This window comes from Pistacia vera, unplaced genomic scaffold (assembly GCF_008641045.1).
Source record: "Pistacia vera cultivar Batoury unplaced genomic scaffold, PisVer_v2 Contig373, whole genome shotgun sequence".
NCBI classification, from domain to species: Eukaryota; Viridiplantae; Streptophyta; class Magnoliopsida; order Sapindales; family Anacardiaceae; genus Pistacia; species Pistacia vera.
Window position 1 is genome coordinate 240966 of NW_022196194.1, and position 22612 is coordinate 263577.

At 34.7% G+C, this 22612-nt stretch overlaps 2 protein-coding genes and 1 pseudogene across 2 annotated transcripts; all 3 read left to right on the forward strand.

Annotated features, from left to right (window-relative positions):
- Positions 1-203: 203 nt before the first annotated feature.
- On the forward strand, positions 204-4308 carry LOC116140497 (DNA-directed RNA polymerase III subunit RPC4-like). Its single transcript, XM_031426124.1, has 9 exons — positions 204-318; positions 448-518; positions 641-698; positions 1788-1827; positions 2460-2689; positions 2778-2841; positions 3368-3459; positions 3556-3792; positions 3867-4308. Exons 1-9 carry the CDS (start codon positions 277-279, stop codon positions 4017-4019), a joined length of 987 nt encoding a protein of 328 aa, XP_031281984.1. The 5' UTR covers positions 204-276; the 3' UTR covers positions 4020-4308.
- A 5368-nt stretch (positions 4309-9676) lies between these two features.
- On the forward strand, positions 9677-12626 carry LOC116140543 (U-box domain-containing protein 35-like). The gene is given in 4 exon segments (XM_031426167.1): positions 9677-9775; positions 10474-10890; positions 11487-12239; positions 12334-12626. Coding segments are annotated over 4 exon segments (1422 nt in total). The 5' UTR covers positions 9677-9730; the 3' UTR covers positions 12541-12626.
- A 4306-nt stretch (positions 12627-16932) lies between these two features.
- Positions 16933-22444, forward strand: LOC116140506 (annotated as a pseudogene).
- Positions 22445-22612: the final 168 nt, after the last annotated feature.

Sequence of the window (22612 nt, forward strand, 5' to 3'; positions counted from 1 at the left end):
AACACCGAGGTTTTTTTAGTACTTTCACGAATCATGGGACTGGGATACTTGAAAATTGAAATTGCTTCATCCCTTGTTATGATGGATAATAAAATTATAAAAATCGTTTTTTTTAATGAAATATATACATTAAATAATAACATTTGCAAATCTAAACTCATCAGTTGTTATAACCCAGTGGTAAACTTCTGGAGAATCATCTTTCAGGTTTCGGATTCGAATCCCGTCAGCGCACTTTTTCTTTGTTATTTGTTTTGTTTTGCCTTCTTCAACGCCATGAATCAAGATCCAGACAAGCCCTCACCTACACCTAGAAAGGTTCGTTAAAAATCTCTTAAGAATTTCCTCGATATCATTTCACGACTTCCAATTTCACCACAATTTCAAATTCAAATCTCCATTTCAGAAAACCTTTGCAAATTTCATCCTCTTTTTTAACTCCTGAAGGTTAAGTACGCTCCCAAAGCTCCTCCCACACCTTCCCGAAGCCGACAGCCCAAACGCCCCGCTCCCGAGACGTAACTCTCTGCTTCTTCTTTCTTTGTTTTTCCAACATTAGTTTGATTTTCATTTCTGTCTTCAATTATTAAATTTGATGTTTGAAGTTAAATTTGTTGTTGTTAATGTGATTTAAATGCAGTGAATTAAAAAATGAAGACGGTGAAGAGCAGGCCCGGCAACTCATGCGCCAATTCACCGTACGTACTCGAATAATTTCTTGGCCCCTTTTTATACATTTATTTTTATTTTTATTTTCAACCGCTGTTATTTTTATATTTATGTGTTTCCTTTTTCATTAGTTCCTCGCGTAAAACTATATAGTTAAAATATTATTCATATCTTGAGAACAAGGATGTGTTTGGGTACTTGTTCATTCTTTTTGTCATCAAGTTAAAATAGGTTTTCAATTTGTAACTAATGATTTTTATATCATTTGTTTTGAGATCTAAAAAGTTTGGATAAAGTTTAGAAACATATAGAGTATTATCATTATTATTTTTTAAATGCGGCCATGTGCTCCTTTATATCTTCTAAGAATAAGGAAAAGATTATTGTGCTTTGAAGGATCTAAATTGCTTATCTATTTTCCTACAAAATTCTACGAAGTAAACATAATGGCTGAACATTTTTTATTTTTTTTATTTTTGGTATTGACTTATGGGAATGATAATAAATGGAATTTGTCACTAACAATTATTATATGTTATGACTAATGTTAATTGTGAATTAGCATGTTTGGCACGAGATGAAAACATTTTATTATTCTAAAAAGATTATAATTAATTTGATATTAAATTGTAGTCGTGTTACAAACTTGACATTGTGCTTAAATACAATTCCATTTATAAACTATGTTCTTTTTTTGGCGAGTGTGAGTTTATAAGATGGCTAAGAGATTAAATTCCAGTTCTTCGGTATGATGTTAAGAGACCTCCTTAGCTATGGTAGCTGAGACTTTAATTTGCTTATTGTTTGATTTTTCAAAGATTAAACAAATTGAAGGCAGGAAAAAGAAAAGGGTTTGTTTTAGATTCATTATGCTTTGAGCATTTTTTCCATGTCCAATTATCTGTAAGGAATACCTTTTAATGGCATTGTGTGGCTAAAATGCCATTGGGGCTGACTTGTTAAATGGTGCCCAGGAGGTGACTCCTAAATCTTTTCAGAATGCAATAATGAATGGTTTTTACTTTTATTGTACTAGCATTTCAATTACATATTTTGATGTGCCATTTTATTCACGTTTGTAAACTCCAAGTGATGATTAATATATTTGTTATTTACAGGAAGCAAATGCAAGGCAAGTGCCCAAAGTCGAAAAGAAAGGTAATATTTCTTTTGCTGGTCACCTTTTGTTTTTTTCTTGATAATTTGTCAGTCTTCATAATTAGTTAGGTGAATATGACTAGCTGTACTATCTTCCTTTTGCATAGAAGGAAAGACTTTTCACTGGACGGCTAAGCATTTCGGTCTCTTTATGAATTTTGTGATTAACTGATTATATAGCTGATTGATTTACCATACTATGACTTGATTGACTGCGCCAGTTTCTTCATAATTCCAACTCCTGTTTATAAAATTCAATCTTCTTAGTGTGATTGCAAAAAGGAAAGTGTATTTGCATCAGCTAATTTTCTATGATTGGAGTTCAGACTCTTGCTTTGGATATACTGCACTAAATAAGCACACTTGTCCCATAGTTTTGCTATCTTCAGAAGTCAAGGAGAACGTATTGCTGTCTCTCGCACTACACCCTTTCTTATAATTTAAATTTTAATCTAAATGTTTGCAATAACAGCCAAAAATGACTCTAAATCTAAGCAATAAATATACACAATTAAACTGGGGCATTTTAAAGTACCAAATAGATGATTAGGAATGATAGAGTGTCTAATTATCGTAATTGTTACTGCTGTGATCTGCATACTTACATTTAGAGTTCAAACCTGCATCTTCAGTGCAAATTGCATTTGATGCTGGGGCCACATCATCAACTTCCATCAGGACATATGGTAATCCAAAGGATGGTAATAGTGCAAAAGCTACTGACTCAATGTCAAAAGATTCTGCTTCTGATGATATGCAAATTGTCGGTTTCTTGCCATCAACTGCCAGAGAGAATGAAACTGTTCCCTATTCTTCATTTGCATCAACTCAAAAGATCGAGAAAGACTACACAGAACCTTGGGTAAGAAACTTTTCCCTTGCACCTCTTTCTCTCTCATTATCTCTCTCTCTCTCTCGCACTAAGATCAGGTTTCCTGATTGCATTGCAGGATTATGAAAATACTTACTATCCAACTACACTTCCTTGGCGGAAGCCTCCCCCTGGTAACCCAGGTATGCTTTCAGATGCATCTAATATCTGTCACTATATTAGAGGTGTCTAATACTCCTTGGAAACTAATAAACAAGTGTCCTCATCATCCATGATAACTATTCTAGATTCTCATGCATGAATTGACTAGTAATTGGGTCATTTTTAGGTGAGTGCGTGACTCTGTTGGCCCTTATATTGCTGACTTTGTTTGTTCCTATATATAATGTAAGAAGTTGGAGATACAACAATATGATTGTATTCTGCCAATACATCAGAGACATTTTATATGTTCTCAGTTTGGCTGTTTTGTTCAATAGCATTAGATATATGTATTCATTCTTTAGGATGCTCAAGTGTAAAAGATGGGAAACTTTGTTTTAGAAGTTCGATTCTAAATATGTCACAAATGGGGCCTGGGCTAATGATTAATCAGTGTTCTCAAGTCCACAGGTTCTACAGGGAAAATATAGCACCGCAAGCCTATATGTGTTTCTCATTCTTTTTAAGCACATAATGCTTGATTCATTTTGCTCACTTTGCTTACAGAACTTCGTGATGAGGAAGAATTTGGGGAGGCTGCAAGAAACGTTGAGTATGATGAGAGTACTATTAATTCTGCTTCTGATCTTCAGTTGCTGGTTGGTAATCAGATGATTAAGTTATTAAAATTATGTCGAGCTCTTACCAATTTTTTTATATGTTTGACAGAATATGTTGCTCAAATTTGATGACAGGAGGAATCCCAAAGAGAAAGAATGATGTTCTTTCAACTTCCCACTACTCTGCCCCTAGTCAAACGATCAGCCAGTGTGAAGGGAAAAGAGAGAGCTGAAAGCTCAAAAGCATGGGGAAGAGTCAATGCTCCAGAAAGAGGCTGCGGTTTGGAAGACTTGCCAGGGGGATATATGGGCAAAATGCTGGTTTACAGGAGTGGAGCAGTCAAGTTGAAGCTAGGGGAAACCCTGTACGATGTAAGCAAACCACAAGCCTTCTTTAACTGAAAAACATGTGAGCACAGTTGTATGCTAAGCTAAACTGTTTGCAGGTTTCACCTGGATCAGATTGCTCATCTGTTCAGAATGTTGTGGCAATCAACCCAAACGATCAAAACTTTTGCGTTCTAGGAGAACTTGATAAAAGAGCTGTTGTAACTCCAGACATTGGTTCCATCTTCAATAATGTGGTTAACTTGGGATAATGTGAGATTGTTGCGGGAACTCTCAGCATGATGGACGTGGATGAAGAAGACATGTGGGAAATATGCTCAGACTTGTATGTAAAGTCATTTGTAACCAGAAGTACAGTGATGGTAACTGAATAGCCTGTGAAGCTGCTATAGAGATTCATAGGATGTCATTCTTCTTGACCCATATTTTGTGGCAGACCAAAATTTCAAATTGAAGAGAACAAACTTCCTTCTAATGGAAATTCATATGCTTTTCAAACAAAATTGTAAAAATCAGCAAAGACAAAGAGAGTAACATTATAAAGGCTTTCCATTTCCTTTAACATGAAGCACATAGTTTTTTTTATCAGAATACTAAAAATAATTCTTTAGAAAAGGTCAAAAACTCACACCCTCTACAGTGTAAAATCTCTATATAATGATATTTTATGTAGGAATCATAAAAAATTCAAGTCTTAATTTAGGATAATTATAAATAAAAATAAACTCCACATTATAATAAGTTATAATTTTTTTAATTCATGTTTTAAGAAATTTGTCTCTATATTGTAAAAAAAATTTGTTATATTACATTAAAAGTTTAAGATAAAATAAAATATTTATATAAAATAAGAAATCAATTAATATTAAAAGTAAACAAAAAATTCTAAAACTACTAAGACAGTAAATTGAAATCTTAATACATACTATTAAGATATGAATTATAAAATCAATAATTAAATCAATAATTTTTTAAACTACACGTCTATTAAAATATAATATTTTTTTATCATAATAATTTAGTTTGATTCTACCATTATAGTTATTAAGAGATTTTACTCGTAGTTAATAAATCAAATGAAAGCTCCTTGCATGCTGGATTTTGCTAGGAGGCGTGTAGGCAACTGACTTTTAAAAACCCCGCGTACTCTCTTAACAGATCTTTCTTTAATTCCTGATGCTCCCGGGTCTTAAATGGCTCTTTCTTTCCTATTTTTAAAACAACTTGGATTGCAAGAAACCTAATCGAAGCTGATTTCTCCAATCAAAACTCATAATACAGGAAACCCCCTTCACGTATAAATAACGCCAATGCCCTTAAGCCTGTTGCGATTTGGACTAATCTAAATCATAATCAACCAATTAATCACAACAAAAATCAAGAACAAACAAACACACAAGAGTTTACCGTGATTCATTTGCTTAAGATTTGAGCAAACTATGTCTATGTTGAACTCCAAAATATCAAGACTCGCTGCATTAAGAAGATTAATATCATTTACAGAGAACAATTTCATATTTTCAAACACTATTTAACTCACTTTGCTAATCTACTATTCAACTCTTGTACCATAACCTTTAAACCCAAGAGAAAGACTCCCTAAACTTCTCTATCCGTTAAGGAAACACCACCTTTACTCAATAACCCAATTGATTGTACTAAGATTACAAGAATTAAAGTAAACTAAAGAACTTAGCAAAGTAGAATTTTACAGAGTCGAAGAAGAGAAAAAACTGATTTGTTCATTTTAGTTTTAATTGGAGAGCTGACCTCTTTTATGCCTTTTAACTTTTCAGGGAAATTTTAGTGATTAGATGAACCTTGAATCAACCATCAGGATTGCATAAAGTTTGGACCAAAACGGCAGTGTTAGACTTAAACTTATGTGGCTGTGGTTTTTCGGAGGATTGGAACTAAAAAGAGATTTCGGTATGAGAACAAAGACTCCGATCAGCATGGTGGATGGATTATGCACGAGTATAGTTTGGATTCGTCTTTGCTGGGTCCGGATCATTATAAGGATTACGTGGTTTGCCGTATAAGAAAGAACCAACCAGCTCTGAAGAAGAACAAAAGGGGAAAGTTTGAAGAAGTGGATTCTGAAAAGAAGAACAAGAGGAGTAAGGTTCAAGAAGTGGATTCTGAATCACCACCCCTCGCAGTACTGCCGGCTTACAAGCTCCTCTAACACACCACCACTACCATGGTGCTACAACCATTAGAACTTGATAATGAAGGGGAGTTTTATAATGATGAAGAATTTGATTGGCCCGCCAATTTCTGAATGAAAATCAACACAATGACTCTCAACTTCCCCAGCATTAATGATATCTTTGAAGTTGAAGAGCCCTCACTCAACTCAAGATTTTTGTATTTGATTTTGTATTTTTACATATTTTTATAAGGATGATTAATCTGAGTCCTTGTATTTTACATATTAACGGCGAAGTACAGTAGTTCAGTTTGTTCTCGAATTTTCGTTTGTTATTTAATAGTTAAACTATTTTTAAGTTCTATTAAAAAATTAATTTAAAAATTATGATTAATCTATTTATTAAAATCGGCCACATCGATAAATACAATGTAAGTGTGTTGAGAGTCACTAAAGTACACCGATAAATGATATTAGACCCATAAAAAATTGTAATAAATAAAGTTATTACTGTATCACAAGAATTACAAATCACTTTATATAAATAAGTTAAATCCCGTAACTAATATTATAGAATTTAATAACCTCCTTAAGTAATAATCCCACATATATTATCAATAATTCAACAACATCTAATATTTAAAACTAGATTATAAAGAAAAATACATCAATGAATATAATTAATATGCGAGATGAATAGCACAAAAAAAAAAAAAAATGTTTGAATTGTGCTGGGAAAAAATTGAAAATAGTAAAAAAAATAAGTTAAATGTATTATTATACTTTTGAAGCTCTTAAACTAATAAATTTAAATTATGTATATGGAGATAGTAATTATAAGGCATGAGAGATAATGAACCAATTATGATGATTCATTCAATTATAAGTAAATAATTAACTTGAAAATATCCCTTAAAGTTTTAACATTTACTGTAAATTTTCTAAAATATTAATTTTTGGATTCTGAAAGTATTACCTGAATTTAACGAAAGCAACAATAACTAAAATAACAATAAAATCGTTTGATAAGTACAATACAGAAAAGCTAAACTTTAATGAGTATCATAAATTATTTAGAAATCAGTTCATAAATGTAAGTTCATGGACGGTTCGCGCCACAGACACAGTTTCCTCTAAATTTAGCAGTAACAGAAGGTAAAAATGTATGTTGGCACTCTGTATATAACAATTATCTCTTACTTGTAGTAGAGAAGGCAAACCCAAGCTGTTCCCATTCTTCTCTTCCTTTTCTTTTACAAAGAGAGTCCTTTATCTTTCTTGTCTTCAGTTGAGTTCTTCTCTGTGTGTGCAGTACTCTGAGCTGGTGTGTCAACAGCTGGATGTCTTTCACCTTTGTTGTAAATTTTTGGAGCTTCTATGGTTCTTCCTGTGCGAATTGTTTCAATCTTTACCCATTAGAAATTTAATGCTGGGTTTGTGTACAAGTAAGAAAAGTTCTTTCTTTGAGGTTGTGTAGTGGTGAATGTGCTAAAGCTCTAAGCTTTAAGGGGTTGATTTGAATACAATTGTCGATTCCTAGGGCTAATTTTGTTATTGTAATTTTTTGTTTGATGATACAGAGGATTCAGTGTTACATGAGCTGGAAAATCAATGGATGTACAAAATTGTTGGACATCATGCGAGTTAGCATCGCAACCTGCAGTTGTTGCAATAGCTATCAAGGGAAATGGCAAAAGCAAGTGCGTGGGTGGATGGGCATTGGAAAAGTTCATTCCTAAGGGAATCACTAGGTTTCAGTTGTTGAATGTCCGCCCGAGGATTACCGCAGCCCCTACTGAAAGTAGCTTTATGTCTTCTTGTGAAATTACTCTTAAGGGAAAAACTGGATTTTTTTTTTTATCTTAAATACTACATCTGCTTAATTATGTATGCATAAAGCAAATTAAACTGTTCCAATCACTAATGGGATATCAACTTCAACAAAATATATGAAGCTTTACATGTAATCTTTCCTTCAACAATATGTATTTAAGTTAACATTTGAACCATCTGACATTGTTGTCCTTCCCACGCAAAACTTCATTCGATTTGCACAAGTACGAGATCAGGTGATAGGTAATTATAATCAAGAAGTGGGGGAAAAATGTTCTGCGCCTTACAAAGAAAGTGTGCTCAGAAAGGTAATTTTGCTTTTTGAATCTTGATCTTGTTCTTGTACGAGTCCTGAGGAAGTAGAAATTAATTTGCTGAATTCAAAACGTAGGCACAAGGAGAAAAAAAGTAATTGAAAGGATGATGTGGCAAAAGCAATTGCGAGGAGATTGCAAACTGCAATATAAGAAACTTGTTATAGGTGCTGCATCTTACAGCCTCTTTTCAAGGTATTTATCAAACATAATGGTGGAAAATTCTTAGTGCTTTACTACTTTAAATTTAGTTACATCTATCAACACTTTGATGGTTGCAGTAACCATTTATGTGTTTGAGCATCATTACTAAGTATCACCATGCACTTTATGCATTTTATTCATTTTCTACTTGCATTAGATTTTGTCATCAACAGATAATTTCTGCAGGAAACTAATAAAAATAAATATCCACAAGAATCCAGTGAGTACTCCAAGCTTTTGTACAGTCTATGCTGTTTTGAAAGGGCATTGTCATCCATCCGCCCATCTCAGTTAGGCACAAGTGAAGCATTAAAGACAATAGTAGTGACGCTACTGGCTTTAAAAATAGTTCATCTAGTTCCACTTCCAACTCAGAAACAGGTATTCTACTTCACGCCTGGGCTACATCTGTTTATTGCTGAAGATGCATGTCTCTTTTAGGAACAAGATTTATCAAGCCTTGGCACAAAACTTATAATACCATTTCATTCACCAAGTCCTTTTTTTAATTTATCAGAAACAATGTGACTAAAACATGGGAATTGAACATTAGAATCTTAGTTTTCACTCTGATATATTTCTGCAGGAGCTGTTTAAGTTATTAAAGGTTCTAACACTTTTTTTTTTTTTTTTTTTGGCTTCTGTTTTATGGGAAGTGCAGATCTTGGCTCAGTTTCTTCATCCGGTCATTATTTTCTTCTGCCCCGCCAAAGGTGCCTTTCAGGGTCTTTCAGCCAAACCTACTTCAGTCAAGACTAAATCACCAAAACAGGTTCATTCACGATGCCACTCTTGGATATCGAGGAGAGAAGGATTCTATGATTCTGGTGACAGTGGGCAGACAGTCAGACGAAGTTCGAGTTACAGGAGGATTCATTTTCTAACAGATAGCCACAATCAGTCTGAACTAGTTTCCCCCTCAAATGTACAGATGACTATTCTTCCTCTGCAAGCCAGGTAGCTTTCCAATTTCTTTGGACTTACATAATCTGGTGAAATCAGTGGATTTCATTTCTTTCATGTTGACATTTCTCATAAGCGCTTTTCAGAATAATCGACTGGGTAGTTAACTTGTGCTGTACATTTCTAATTTGTTCTAGTAAAAAGTTTTGTGTGTGACTTGCTTCGTTATAATGAAATACATGGTAGTTCAATCTTTTCTCTGAAGATTGGCATGCAAAAATAGTTTCGCTGAATTATCATAATCTTTAGATTACTTGAAGCCATTTACAAACCAGAATTGACCAAAACACATTTTTATATCTTTGAAAAAATAACATATACGATGAAGAAAGCCAAGATTGGTAAATGATCATTGTGTTATCGTTCAGTTCAATAAACAGAGTTCAGTAAGACATCTATATCCATCCCAGAAATGATTTTTCTGTTATCACATTTGCAGGTAAGCGCTAAGTGGGAGCTTGAAAAGCTGAAAATTGAACTTGGATATATCCAAGGAATGCACAAAATGGTTCAGAGTGAGGAACTTGAAGCTTCTCAACAGGTTAGTCTGGCCTCGTCTATGCAAGAGTTAATTTGTAACTCCTTTTTCATTATTTATTCTGCAAGCCGAATGTTGAATGCAATTTTTTCAGGATTTTATATTGAATCTGATTCTCACAATGGTGATTTATATGCTATCTTAATTATCCATAGTAGATCCTTGCTCCTGCCATCTTAGTATGGAAAACCTAGTGTCCATACACTAGATGTTCAGTCTAATTGCAATGAGAACACTGGCCACGTTCAAATAGATGCTTAGCCAAATAATCTTTTTGTTATTCTTTTTTTTTTTTTTTTCCTTTACAATTCAAAAATTCTTAATTTATAGAATTTTGGCTATATTGACAGAATATATTTCTGAAGTCAGAAATTTCTTCTCCTTTAAGTCAATATTCACCTTAAACTGAGAAAACTCACAATAACGTATGGGTACTATAATTTAACGTGCATTACTCATTTGCTAACCAAGACTCATTCTGGTAATTCCCAGTAATATCAAAAAGACTTTTATGAATAATTTCCCGATTATTCGTTGCTGAACTTCATAGTAATTTTAACTGTACCTGACATACTTGTCATTTGTAATCTTTATTGTTGCATTCAATGTTTATCTTGCATGTCACTAAATTCATTGGGGGCAGTTCTTTGCCCCAGCTTTTCATAAATAATAATCTATTACATCCTTTGCCTTTTCCTCAGCTGAAAAATCTTAATGATCATCAACTAGACGTGGCAGCAATGCTCCAAGAGAAAAACCAACAAGGTGTAGAATCAGCTAGACAAGAGAAAAGTAAAATTGAAGCTGCAAGAAGGGAAGCCAACAATGTTAGGAAAAGGGCTGAAAGTGAAGCTTCACCAAGACAAGAAGACTTGGAAGCTGCACCTGATGCCAAAGAAAAAGAAAAGCTTGAGAATGCTCTTCAGTTTCCTGAGCAGCAATACCATAGGTTTACATGGGAAGAGATTGAGACTGCCACCTCATCGTTTTCAGAAAACCTTTAGATTGGAATGGGAGCATATGGAACTGTTTATAAGTGCAATTTGCATCATACAATTGCAGCAGTTAAAGTTCTCCGGGCCAAAGGGATCCATGAAACTAAGCATTTCCAGAAGGAGGTATGAAAGTTCTTTTTATAAAACATATACAATAACTTATTTACGGTCAAAGAAAAGTGGATGCTGAGATGCCTTGTAAAACCTCCTTTATTTGGCTGTCGAAGTAAGTAAAGCTCTTTGAGCTTCAATCACAATGTCTATTTTCTCATTCCATTACTAAGTTTCATGATTTCTGCTCTTCCAATTTGAAAGATGAACCAATTAATTTTAAATCTATTGACTCGAATAATGTCATCAGGATTTATAACTAGGGAAAAGTATGTAACCATATGATGCATTTAGTACTGGCTTTTAATTAGCTTTGTCATTCTTTAAAGATCACTTGGTTTTTGGTTTGCAATATAAATGTCTATTTGTTTTATAGGTTTTTCAATGGATCTTATTGAATAAACCTCGATAATAAAAAAAATATAAATGTACATCTTATAACCTAAAAATCAATTAGCACTTGGAATTCATATTAAAGTTTAAGATACAATCTTTTGCGCCTTTCTATTGTGCGGTTATTTTCATAAGACGGTATGTATGATTAAAAGCCAGCTTCTCCCTCCCAAGATTTTGGTTAAAATCTAATCTTTTATTTTGTCGATTCTCAGCTTGAAATCTTGAGCAAAATTCACCATCCACATTTGCTTCTTCTTCTTGGTGCTTGTCCGGATCATGGTGTCCTTGTTTATGAGTACATGGAGATTGGTAGCTTGGAGGATAGGTTATATCGAAGGAACAATACACCTCCCATCCCATGGTATGACAGGTTCCAGATAGCTTGGGAAGTAGCCTCAGCTCTTGTTTTTCTTCACAACTCAAAGCCAAAACCAATTATCCATTGTGATCTAAAGCCGGCGAACATCTTGCTCGACCGTAACTTCGTGAGCAAGATCGGTGATGTTGGCCTCTCAACAATGCTGAGTTCAGACCCTTCCCATGTATCCTCTACATACAAAGAGACAGGACCTGTTGGGACATTCTGCTATATAGATCCTGAATATCAAAGAACAGGTCTAATTTCTCCGAAATCTGATGTTTATGCTTTTGGAATGGTAATTTTACAACTGCTAACAGCAAAGGAACCAATAGCACTAGCTCATATAGTAGAAACTGCAGTAAATAGGGATAAATTAGTAGATATTCTAGATTCACATGCTGGAAATTGGCCAATCAATGAGACTAAGGAGCTAGCTACTTTGGGACTAAGCTGTGCACAGCTTCGACGAAAGGATAGACCTGATTTAAAAGATCAAGTCTTTCCTACACTGAAGAGATTGAAGGAAGTTGCTGATAAAGCCCGTTGTTCAGCTTCAAAATTTCCCTGCGTAGCTCCAGACCACTTCATTTGCCCACTACTTAAGGTATGCCTAAATTGTTTTTTTGAATGCCTTTCTGAGCTTAATTATGCGTACTTCATATCAACTTTCAATGGTGACTTATTTGCTACTTTTATAGGATGTAATGAACGACCCTTGCGTGGCTGCGGATGGTTACTCTTATGATCGAAAAGCTATGGAGGAATGGCTTCGAAACGATGATGAATCACCCATCACTCATTTGCCTTTGTCAAACAAGAATTTGTTACCAAATTACTCACTTCTTTCAGCTATTGAGGAATGGAAGTCTAAACATTCGCAGTTTCAGGCAATGTGTCTTCAGTAGCAGATTTTGGGTCCTCCTTTTGGGCCACTATTCAATTTAATATGGGCTCAGTATAGGCACATTTGGACTGGGACTGCTAAAACTAAATTCACACCAAATTTATTATTATTATTATTTTTTAATAAGTGAGGTGTCCGTTCAGTTTATGCGACCTGAAACTACCGATAGGGTAAGAGTTTTAGTGACTACCGTCATTAGTAACTAATGAGAGACTCAAATTTAAGACCTCTTGAGTAACACCCTAAAATCTTTATCAAAACACTCGTGGCCATGTTTGGCTTATTATTTTTATCCCTATTTCCAATCCTATTTTCCAAATAATGTTTGGCACATTATTCCAGAAATATTACCTTATTTTTTTAATTACTTTTAGACCCCATAAGGTTATTAATTTCATCAAATACACCTTGAAAAAAAGTTTAAAAATTATCAAAAACACCCCCGTGACCCATACTTGCCAGATTCCGACAACCATCGTCGGTGGTAGTCGGAATCTGTACAACGGCCTACCTGCCGACCATAAATGGTCGGAAGTTCATCGATCTGGCATTTTCTGGCCAGATCCACCACGAATCTGGCCGTGAACGACGGCCAAATCTTGGCCATCGTTGACCGAAAACGACAGCCATATCTTTGGCCGTTGTTTTGGCCTTTTTCGACAGTCGACGGCCACTGCAGGCCATAGATCTTGCCTTTTTCGGTCAGATCCGTGGTGGATCTGGCCGGAAAAGGCTATAACGACGCGTTAAGATACAGATCTGACAGGTTTGTGTCGTAACGCGATTTTCCGGCCAGATTCCGGCGGTGGTGGCCGAAATCTGACACTGCAGGTGGTGGGGGGTATTTTTGTCATTTTACATGTTGGGGTATTTATTAAATTAGCAAACTTAGGGGGTTTTTTATAAATTTTTAAATTTTACCTCGTAATATTCCTATATTCAATTATCTAATACTATCCCCAAAATCCTATCCAAAATAATAAACCAAACGCACCCTTTGATTTTGTCATGTACTATTTGGGGCATATTATATTGATAGTTTAATCAGGTAATTTAATTAAATAATTGTCCACATGTAAAGCATGCTTCAATATTGAATCCTCCAAATCAATTGGATTATATTTACTTAATTATATTAAATTAGGTTTTGAATAATCCTATCTTTTAGCATGTTTATATTTTACTTTAAACATAGATTTATTTAAATTTGAAATATCTTTTTACCATGTGATGTGATCATCTTATTTATGCCCCGTCCATAACTCATTAAATTTTATGTTTCTTTAAATAAAAATAATTTGCAGATTTAGACAATAAAGTAATAAACTGTCTCCCTATGTGCACAACTTCCAACGGCCATTAAACAGTACAGATTAAACGGGTCCCGTTTGCTACATCATTCGCACTTCATCACCCACTCAGATCTCTCCACGTGGCTAAAAAGACCGCTGGGTCCACCTAACTATGAAACCAACCAATCAGCCAGCCCCATCCGATCTTTCCCTCCAAACAAAATCAGAGCAAACCCTAACGAAACCCTGACGTTCGGCAGGACGAATTTCCGAGTTACAGGAGGATTCATTTTCTCAGATAGCCACAATCAGTCTGAACTAGTTTCCCCCTCAAATGTACAGATTGACTATTCTTCCTCTGCAGCCAGGTAGCTTTCCAATTTCTTTGGACTTACATAATCTGGTGGAATCAGTGGATTTCTATTTCTTTCATGATTGACATTTCTCATAAGCTGCTTTTCAGAATAATCGACTGCTGGTGTTAACTTGTGCTGTACATTTCTAATTTGTCTAGTAAAAGATTTTTGTGTGTGACATTGCTTGTCTATAATGAAATTACATGGTAGTTCAATCTTTCTCTGAAGAATTGGCATGCAAAAATAGTTTCTGCTGAATATCATAATCTTTAGATTTACTTGAAGCCATTTACAACCAGAATTGACCAAAACACATTTTTATATCTTTGAAAAAATAACATATACGATGAAGAAAGCCAAGATTGGTATGATCATTGTGTTATCGTTCAGTTCAATAAACAGAGTTCGTAAGACATCTATATCCATCCCAGAAATGATTTTTCTGTTATCACATTTGCAGGTAAGCGCTAAGTGGGAGCTTGAAAAGCTGAAAATTGACTGGATATATCCAAGAATGCACAAAATGGTTCAGAGTGAGGAACTTGAAGCTTCTCAACAGGTTAGTCTGGCCTCGTCTATGCAAGATTTAATTTGTAACTCCTTTTTCATTATTTATTCTGCAAGCCGAATGTTGAATGCAATTTTTTCAGGATTTTATATTGAATCTGATCTCACAATGGTGATTTATATGCTATCTTAATTATCCATATAGATCCTTGCTCGCCATCTTAGTATGGAAAACCTAGTGTCCATACACTGATGTTCAGTATAATTCAATGAGACACTGGCCACGTTCAAATAATGCTGCCAAATAATCTTTTTGTTATTCTTTTTTTTTTTTTTTTTTTCCTTACAATTCAAAAATTCTTAATTATAGTTTTGGCGATATTGACAGAATATATTTCTGAACAGAAATTTCTTCTCCTTTAAGTCAATATTCACCTTAAACTGAGAAACTCACAAACGTATGGGTACTATAATTTAACGTGCATTACTCATTTGCTAACCAAGACTCATTCTGGTAATTCCCAGTAATATCAAAAGACTTTTATGAATAATTTCCCGATTATTCGTTGCTGAACTTCATAGTAATTTAACTGTACCTGAATACTTGTCATTGTAATCTTATTGTTGCATTCATGTTTATCTTGCATGTCACTAATTCATTGGGGGCAGTTCTTGCCCCAGCTTTTCATAATAATATCTATTACATCCTTTGCCTTTTCCTCAGCTGAAAAATCTAATGATCATCACCTAGACGTGGCAGCAATGCTCAAGAGAAAAACAACAAGGTGTAAATCAGCTAGACAAGAGAAGTAAAATTGAAGCTGCAAGAAGGGAAGCCAACAATGTTGAAAGGGCTGAAGGTGAACTTCACCAAGACAGAAGACTTGGAAGCTGCCACCTGATGCCAAAGAAAAGAAAAGCTTGAGAATGCTCTTCAGTTTCCTGAGCAGCAATACCTAGGTTTACATGGGAAGAGATTGAGACTGCCACCTCATCGTTTTCAGAAAACCTTGAGATTGGAATGGGGCATATGGAACTGTTTATAAGTGCAATTTGCATCATACAATTGCAGCAGTTAAAGTTCTCCGGGCCAAAGGGATCATGAAACTAGCATTTCCAAAGGAGGTTGAAAGTTTTTTTAATAAACATATACAATAACTTTTTACGTCAAAGAAAAGTGGATGCTGAGATGCCTTGTAAAACCTCCTTTATTTGGCTGTCGAAGTGTAAAGCTCTTGAGCTTCAATCACAATGTCTATTTTCTCATTCCATTACTAAGTTTCATATTTCTGCTCTTCCAGTTGAAAGATGAACCAATTAATTTTAAATCTATTGACTCGAATAATGTCATCAGGATTTATAACTAGGGAAAGTATGTAACCATATGATGCATTTAGTACTGCTTTTAATTAGCTTTCCCATTCTTTAAAGATCACTTGGTTTTTGATTTGCAATATAAATATCTATTGGTTTATAGGTTTCAATGGACCTTAGAGAATAAACCTCGATAATAAAAAAATATAAATTACATCTTATAACCTAAAAATCAATTACACTTGGATTCATATTAAAGTTTAGATACAATCTTTTGCGCCTTTCTATTGTGCGGTTATTTTCATAAGACGGTATGTATGATTAAAAGCCAGCTTCTCCTCCCAAGATTTTGGTTAAAATCTAATCTTTTTTTTGTCGATTCTCAGCTTGAAATCTTGAGCAAAATGCACCATCCACATTTGCTTCTCCTTCTTGGCTGTGTCCGGATCATGGTGTCCTTGTTTATGAGTACATGGAGATTGGTAGCTTTGGAGATAGGGTTCTTGGAGATAGTAATTATAAGGCATGAGAGATAATGAACCAATTTATGATGATTTCATTCAATTATAAGTAAATAATTAACTTGAAAATATCCCTTAAAGTTTTAACATTTACTGTAAATTTTCTAAAATATTAATTTTTGGATTCTGAAAGTATTACCTGAATTTAACGAACTGCAACAATAACTAAAATTAACAAATAAAATCTGTTTGATAAGTACAATACAAGAAAAGCTAAACTTTTAATGAGTAATCATAAATTATTTAGAAAATCAGTTCATAAATGTAAGTTTCATGGACGGTTCGCGCCACAGACACAGTTTCCTCTAAATTTAGCAGTAACAGAAGGTAAAAATGTATGTTGGCACTCTGTATATAACCAATTATCTTCTTCTACTTGTAGTAGAGAAGGCAAAACCCAAGTTGTTTCCCATTCTTCTCTTCCTTTTCTGTTGCAAAGAGAGTCCTTTATCTTTTCTTTCTTCTTCAGTTGAGTGTGCCAGTACTCTGAGCTTGGTGGTGTCAACAGCTGGTATGTCTTAGTTTCACCTTTTGTTTGTAAATTTTTGGGGCTTCTTTGGTTCTTCTAGTTATTTCCTGTGCGAATTGTTTCATAATCTTTACCCTTTCAGAAATTTAAATGCTGGCGTTTGTGTACAAGTTAGAAAAATTCTTTCTTTGAGGTTGTGTAGTGGTTGAATGTGCTAAAGCTCTAAGCTTTAAGGGGTTGATTTGAATACAATTTGTCGATTCCTGGGGCTAATTTTGTTATGGTAAATTTTTTGTTTGATGATACAGAGGATTCAGTGTTACATAAGCTGGAAAATCAATGGATGTACAAGAAATTGTTGGACCATCATGCGAGTTAGCATCGCAACCTGCAGTTGTTGCAATAGCTATCAAGGGAAATGGCAAAAGCAAGTGCGTTGTGGCATGGGCATTGGAAAAGTTCATTCCTAAGGGAATCACTAGGTTTCAGTTGTTGAATGTCCGCCCGAGGATTACCGCAGCCCCTACTGAAAGTAAGCTTTATGTCTTTCTTGTGATAATTATTCTTAAGAGAAAAACTGGATTTTTTTTTTTTATCTTAAATACTTCATCTTCATCTGCTTAATTATGTATGCATAAAGCAAATTAAACTGTTCCAATCACTCAATGGGATAATCAACTTCAACAAAATATATGAAGCTTTTACATGTAATCTTTCCTTCAACAAGATGTATTTAAGCTTTAACATCTTGAACCATCTGACATTGTTGTCCTACCAACGCAAAACTTCATTCGATTTGCACAAGTACAAGATCAGGTGATAGGTAATTATAATCAAGAAGTGGGGAGAAAAATGTTGCTGCCTTACAAAGAAATGTGTGCTCAGAAAAAGGTAAATTTTGCTTTTTGAATCTTGATCTTGTTCTTGTACGAGTCCTGAGGAAGTAGAAATTAATTTGCTGAATTCAAAACGTAGGCACAAGGAGAAATAAAAGTAATTGAATCGGATGATGTGGCAAAAGCAATTGCAGAGGAGATTGCAAACTGCAATACTAAGAAACTTGTTATAGGTGCTGCATCTTACAGCCTCTTTTCAAGGTATTTATCAAACATAATGGTGGAAAATTCTTAGTGCTTTACTACTTTAAATTTAGTTACATCTATCAACACTTTGATGGTTGCAAGTAACCAATTTATGGTGTTTTGCAAGCAATCAATTACTAAAGATATCACCCATGCAACCTGTTTATGCATTTTATTCTCATTTTTCTACTTGCACTTAGATTTTGTCATCAACAAGATAATTTCTGCAGGAAACCTAATAAAAATAATATATCCACAAGAATCTCAGTGAGTACTCCAAGCTTTTGTACAGTCTATGCTGTTTTGAAAGGGCAATTGTCATCCATCCGCCCATCTCAGTTAGGCACAAGTGAAAGCATTAAAGACAATAGTAGTGACACTACTGGCTTTAAAAATAGTTCATCTAGTTCCACTTCCAACTCAGAAACAGGTAATTCTACTTCACGCCTGGGCTACATCTGTTTATTGCTGAAGATGCATGTCTCTTTTTAGGAACAATGATTTATCAAGCCTTGGCACAAAATTTTAATAACTCAATTTCATTCACCAAGCTCCTTTTTTTAATTTATCAGAAACAATGTGACTAAAACATGGTGAATTGAACGTTAGAATCTTAGTTTTCACTCTGATATATTTTCTGCAGGAGCTGTTTTAAGTTATTAAAGGTTCTAACACTTTTTTTTTTTTTTTTTTTTGGCTTCTGTTTTATGGGAAGTGCAGATCTTGGCTCAGTTTCTTCATCCGGTCATTATTGTTCTTCTGCCCCGCCAAAGGTGCCATTTCAGGGTCTTTCAGCCAAGACCCTACTTCAGTCAAGACTAAATCACCAAAAACAGGTTCATTCACGATGCCACTCTTTGGATATCGAGGAAGAGAAGGATTCTATGAATTCTGGTGACAGTGGGCAGACAGTCAGACGAAGTTCGAGTTACAGGAGGATTCATTTTCTAACAGATAGCCACAATCAGTCTGAACTAGTTTCCCCCTCAAATGTACAGATTGACTATTCTTCCTCTGAAAGCCAGGTAGCTTTCCAATTTCTTTGGACTTACATAATCTGGTGGAGATCAGTGGATTTCTATTTCTTTCATGATTGACATTTCTCATAAGCTGCTTTTCAGAATAATCGACTGCTGGTTGTTAACTTGTGCTGTACATTTCTAATTTGTTCTAGTAAAAGATTTTTGTGTGTGACATTGCTTTCGTTATAATGAAATTACATGGTAGTTCAATCTTTTCTCTGAAGAATTGGCATGCAAAAATAGTTTCTACTGAATTATCATAATCTTTAGATTTACTTGAAGCCATTTACAAACCAGAATTGACCAAAACACATTTTTATATCTTTGAAAAAATAACATATACGATGAAGAAAGCCAAGATTGGTAAATGATCATTGTGTTATCGTTCAGTTCAATAAACAGAGTTCAGTAAGACATCTATATCCATCCCAGAAATGATTTTTTCTGTTATCACATTTGCAGGTAAGCGATAAGTGGGAGCTTGAAAAGCTGAAAATTGAACTTGGATATATCCAAGGAATGCACAAAATGGTTCAGAGTGAGGAACTTGAAGCTTCTCAACAGGTTAGTCTGGCCTCCTCTATGCAAGAGTTAATTTGTAACTCCTTTTTCATTATTTATTCTGCAAGCCGAATGTTGAATAATTTGTAACTCCTTTTTCATTATTTATTCTGCAAGCCGAATGTTGAATGCAATTTTTTCAGGATTTTATATTGAATCTGATTCTCACAATGGTGATTTATATGCTATCTTAATTATCCATAGTAGATCCTTGCTCCTGCCATCTTAGTATGGAAAACCTAGTGTCCATACACTAGAATGTTCATTCTAATTGCAATGAGAACCACGGGCCACGTTCAAATAGATGCAAGCCAAATAATTTTTTTCTTTTCTTATTTTTTTCCTTATAATTCAAAAATTCTTAATTATAGAATTTTGGCTATATTGACAGAATATATTTCTGAAGTAGAAATCTTCTCCTTTAAGTCAATATTCACCTTAAACTGAGAAAACTCACAAAAACGTATGGGTACTATAATTTAACGTGCATTACTCATTTGCTAACCAAGACTCATTCTGATAATACAGTAATATCAAAAGGACTTTTATGAATAATTTCCCGATTATTCGTTGCTGAACTTCATAGTAATTTTAACTGTACCTGAAATACTTGGCATTTGTAATTTTATTGTTGCATTCAGTTTACTTGCATGTCACTAAATTATTGGGGGCAGTTCTTTGCCCCAGCTTTTCCTATATAATAATCATTACATCCTGCCTTTCTCAGCTGAAAAATCTAATGATCATCAACTAGACGTGGCAGCAATGCTCCAAGAGAAAAACCAACAAGGTGTAGAATCAGCTAGACAAGAGAAAAGTAAAATGAAGCGCAAGAAGGGAAGCCAACAATGTTAGGAAAAGGGCTGAAAGTGAAGCTTCACCAAGACAAGAAGACTTGGAAGCTGCACCTGATGCCAAAGAAAAAGAAAAGCTTGAGAATGCTCTTCAGTTTCCTGAGCAGCAATACCATAGGTTTACATGGGAAGAGATTGAGACTGCACCTCATCGTTTTTTAGAAACCTTAAGATTGGAAGGGAGCATATGGAACTGTTTATAAGTGCAATTTGCATCATACAATTGCAGCAGTAAAGTTCTCCGGGCCAAAGGGATCCATGAAACTAAGCATTTCCAGAGGAGGTATGAAAGTTTTTTATAAAACATATACAAAACTTATTACGGTCAAAGAAAAGTGGATGCTGAGATGCCTGTATAAACCTCCTTTATTTGGCTGTCGACGTAAGTAAAGCTCTTTGAGCTTCAATCACAATGTCTATTTCATTCCATTACTAAGTTTCATGATTTCTGCTCTTCCAATTTGAAAGATGAACCAATTAATTTTAATCAATTGACTCGAATAATGTCATCAGGATTTATAACTAGGGAAAAGTATGTAACCATATGATGCATTTAGTATGGCTTTTAATTAGCTTGTCATTCTTTAAAGATCACTTGGTTTTTGGTTTGCAATATAAATGTCATTAGATTTATAGGATATTCATGGATCTTAAGGAATAAACCCGATAATAAAAAAAAAATATAAATATACATCTATAACCTAAAAATCAATTAGGACTTGGAATTCATATTAAAGTTTAAGATACAATCTTTTGGCTTTCTATTGTGCGGTTATTTCATAAGACGGTATGTATGATTAAAAGCCAACTTCTCCCGCCCAAGATTTTGGTTAAAATCTAATCTTTATTTTGTCGATTCTCAGCTTGAAATCTTGAGCAAAATTCACCATCCACATTTGCTTCTCTTCTGGTGTGTGCGGATCATGGTGTCCTGTTATGAGTACATGGAGTTGGTAGCTTGGAGGATAGGTTATATCGAAGGAACAATACACCTCCCATCCCAGTTAGGACAGGTTCCAGATAGCTTGGGAAGTAGCCTCAGCTCTTGTTTTTCTTCACAACTCAAAGCCAAAACCAATTATCCATTGTGATCTAAAGCCGGCGAACATTTGCCGACAGTAACTTCGTGAGCAAGATTGGTGATGTTGGCCTCTCAACAATGCTGAGTTCAGACCCCTTCCATGATCCTCTACATACAAAGAGACAGGCCTGTTGGAACCTTCTGCTATATAGATCCTGATATCAAAGAACAGGTCTAATCTCCGAAATCTGTGTTTATGCTTTTGGAATGGTAATTTACAACTGCTAACAGCAAAGGAACCAATAGACTAGCTCATATAGTAGAAACTGCAGTAAATAGGGATAATTAGTAGATATTCTAGATCACATGCTGGAAATTGGACATCAATGAGACTAAGGAGCTAGCTACTTTGGGACTAAGCTGTGCAGAGCTTCGACGAAAGATAGACCTGATTTAAAAGATCAAGTCCTTCCTACACTGAAGAGATTGAAGGAAGTTGCTGATAAAGCCCGTTGTTCAGCTTCAAAATTTCCCTGCGAGCTCCAGACCACTTCATTTGCCCACTACTTAAGGTATGCCTAAATTGTTTTTTTGAATGCCGTTCTGAGCTTAATTATGCGTACTTCATATCAACTTTCAATGGTGACTTATTTGCTACTTTTATAGGATGTAATGAACGACCCTTGCGTGGCTGCGGATGGTTACTCTTATGATCGAAAAGCTATGGAGGAAGGCTTCGAAACAATGATGAATCACCATCGCTCATTTGCCTTTGTCAAACAGAATTTGTTACCAATTACTCACTTCTTTCAGCTATTGAGGAATGGAAGTCTAAACATTCGCAGTTTCAGGCAATGTGTCTTCAGTAGAGATTTTGGGTCCTCCTTTTGGCCACTATTCAATTAATAGGGCTTAGTATAGGCACATTTGGACTGGATGCTAAACTAAATTACACCAAGTTTATTATATTATTCTTTTTTAAGGAGTGAGGGGCTGTTTAGTTTATGTGATCCTGAAACTATCGATAGAGTAAGAGTTTTAGTAACTACTCTCATTAATAACTAAAGAGAGACT

What these genes read in the sequence shown, in the direction of transcription:
- LOC116140497 (XM_031426124.1), top strand. Translation starts at nt 277, where the DNA reads ATGAATCAAGATCCAGACAAGCCCTCACCTACACCTAGAAAG. An exon ending in CCTCACCTACACCTAGAAAG is followed by an intron (nt 319 to 447) that starts GTTCGTTAAAAA and finishes TAACTCCTGAAG; the next exon opens with GTTAAGTACGCTCCCAAAGC. An exon ending in AACTCATGCGCCAATTCACC is followed by an intron (nt 699 to 1,787) that starts GTACGTACTCGA and finishes TGTTATTTACAG; the next exon opens with GAAGCAAATGCAAGGCAAGT.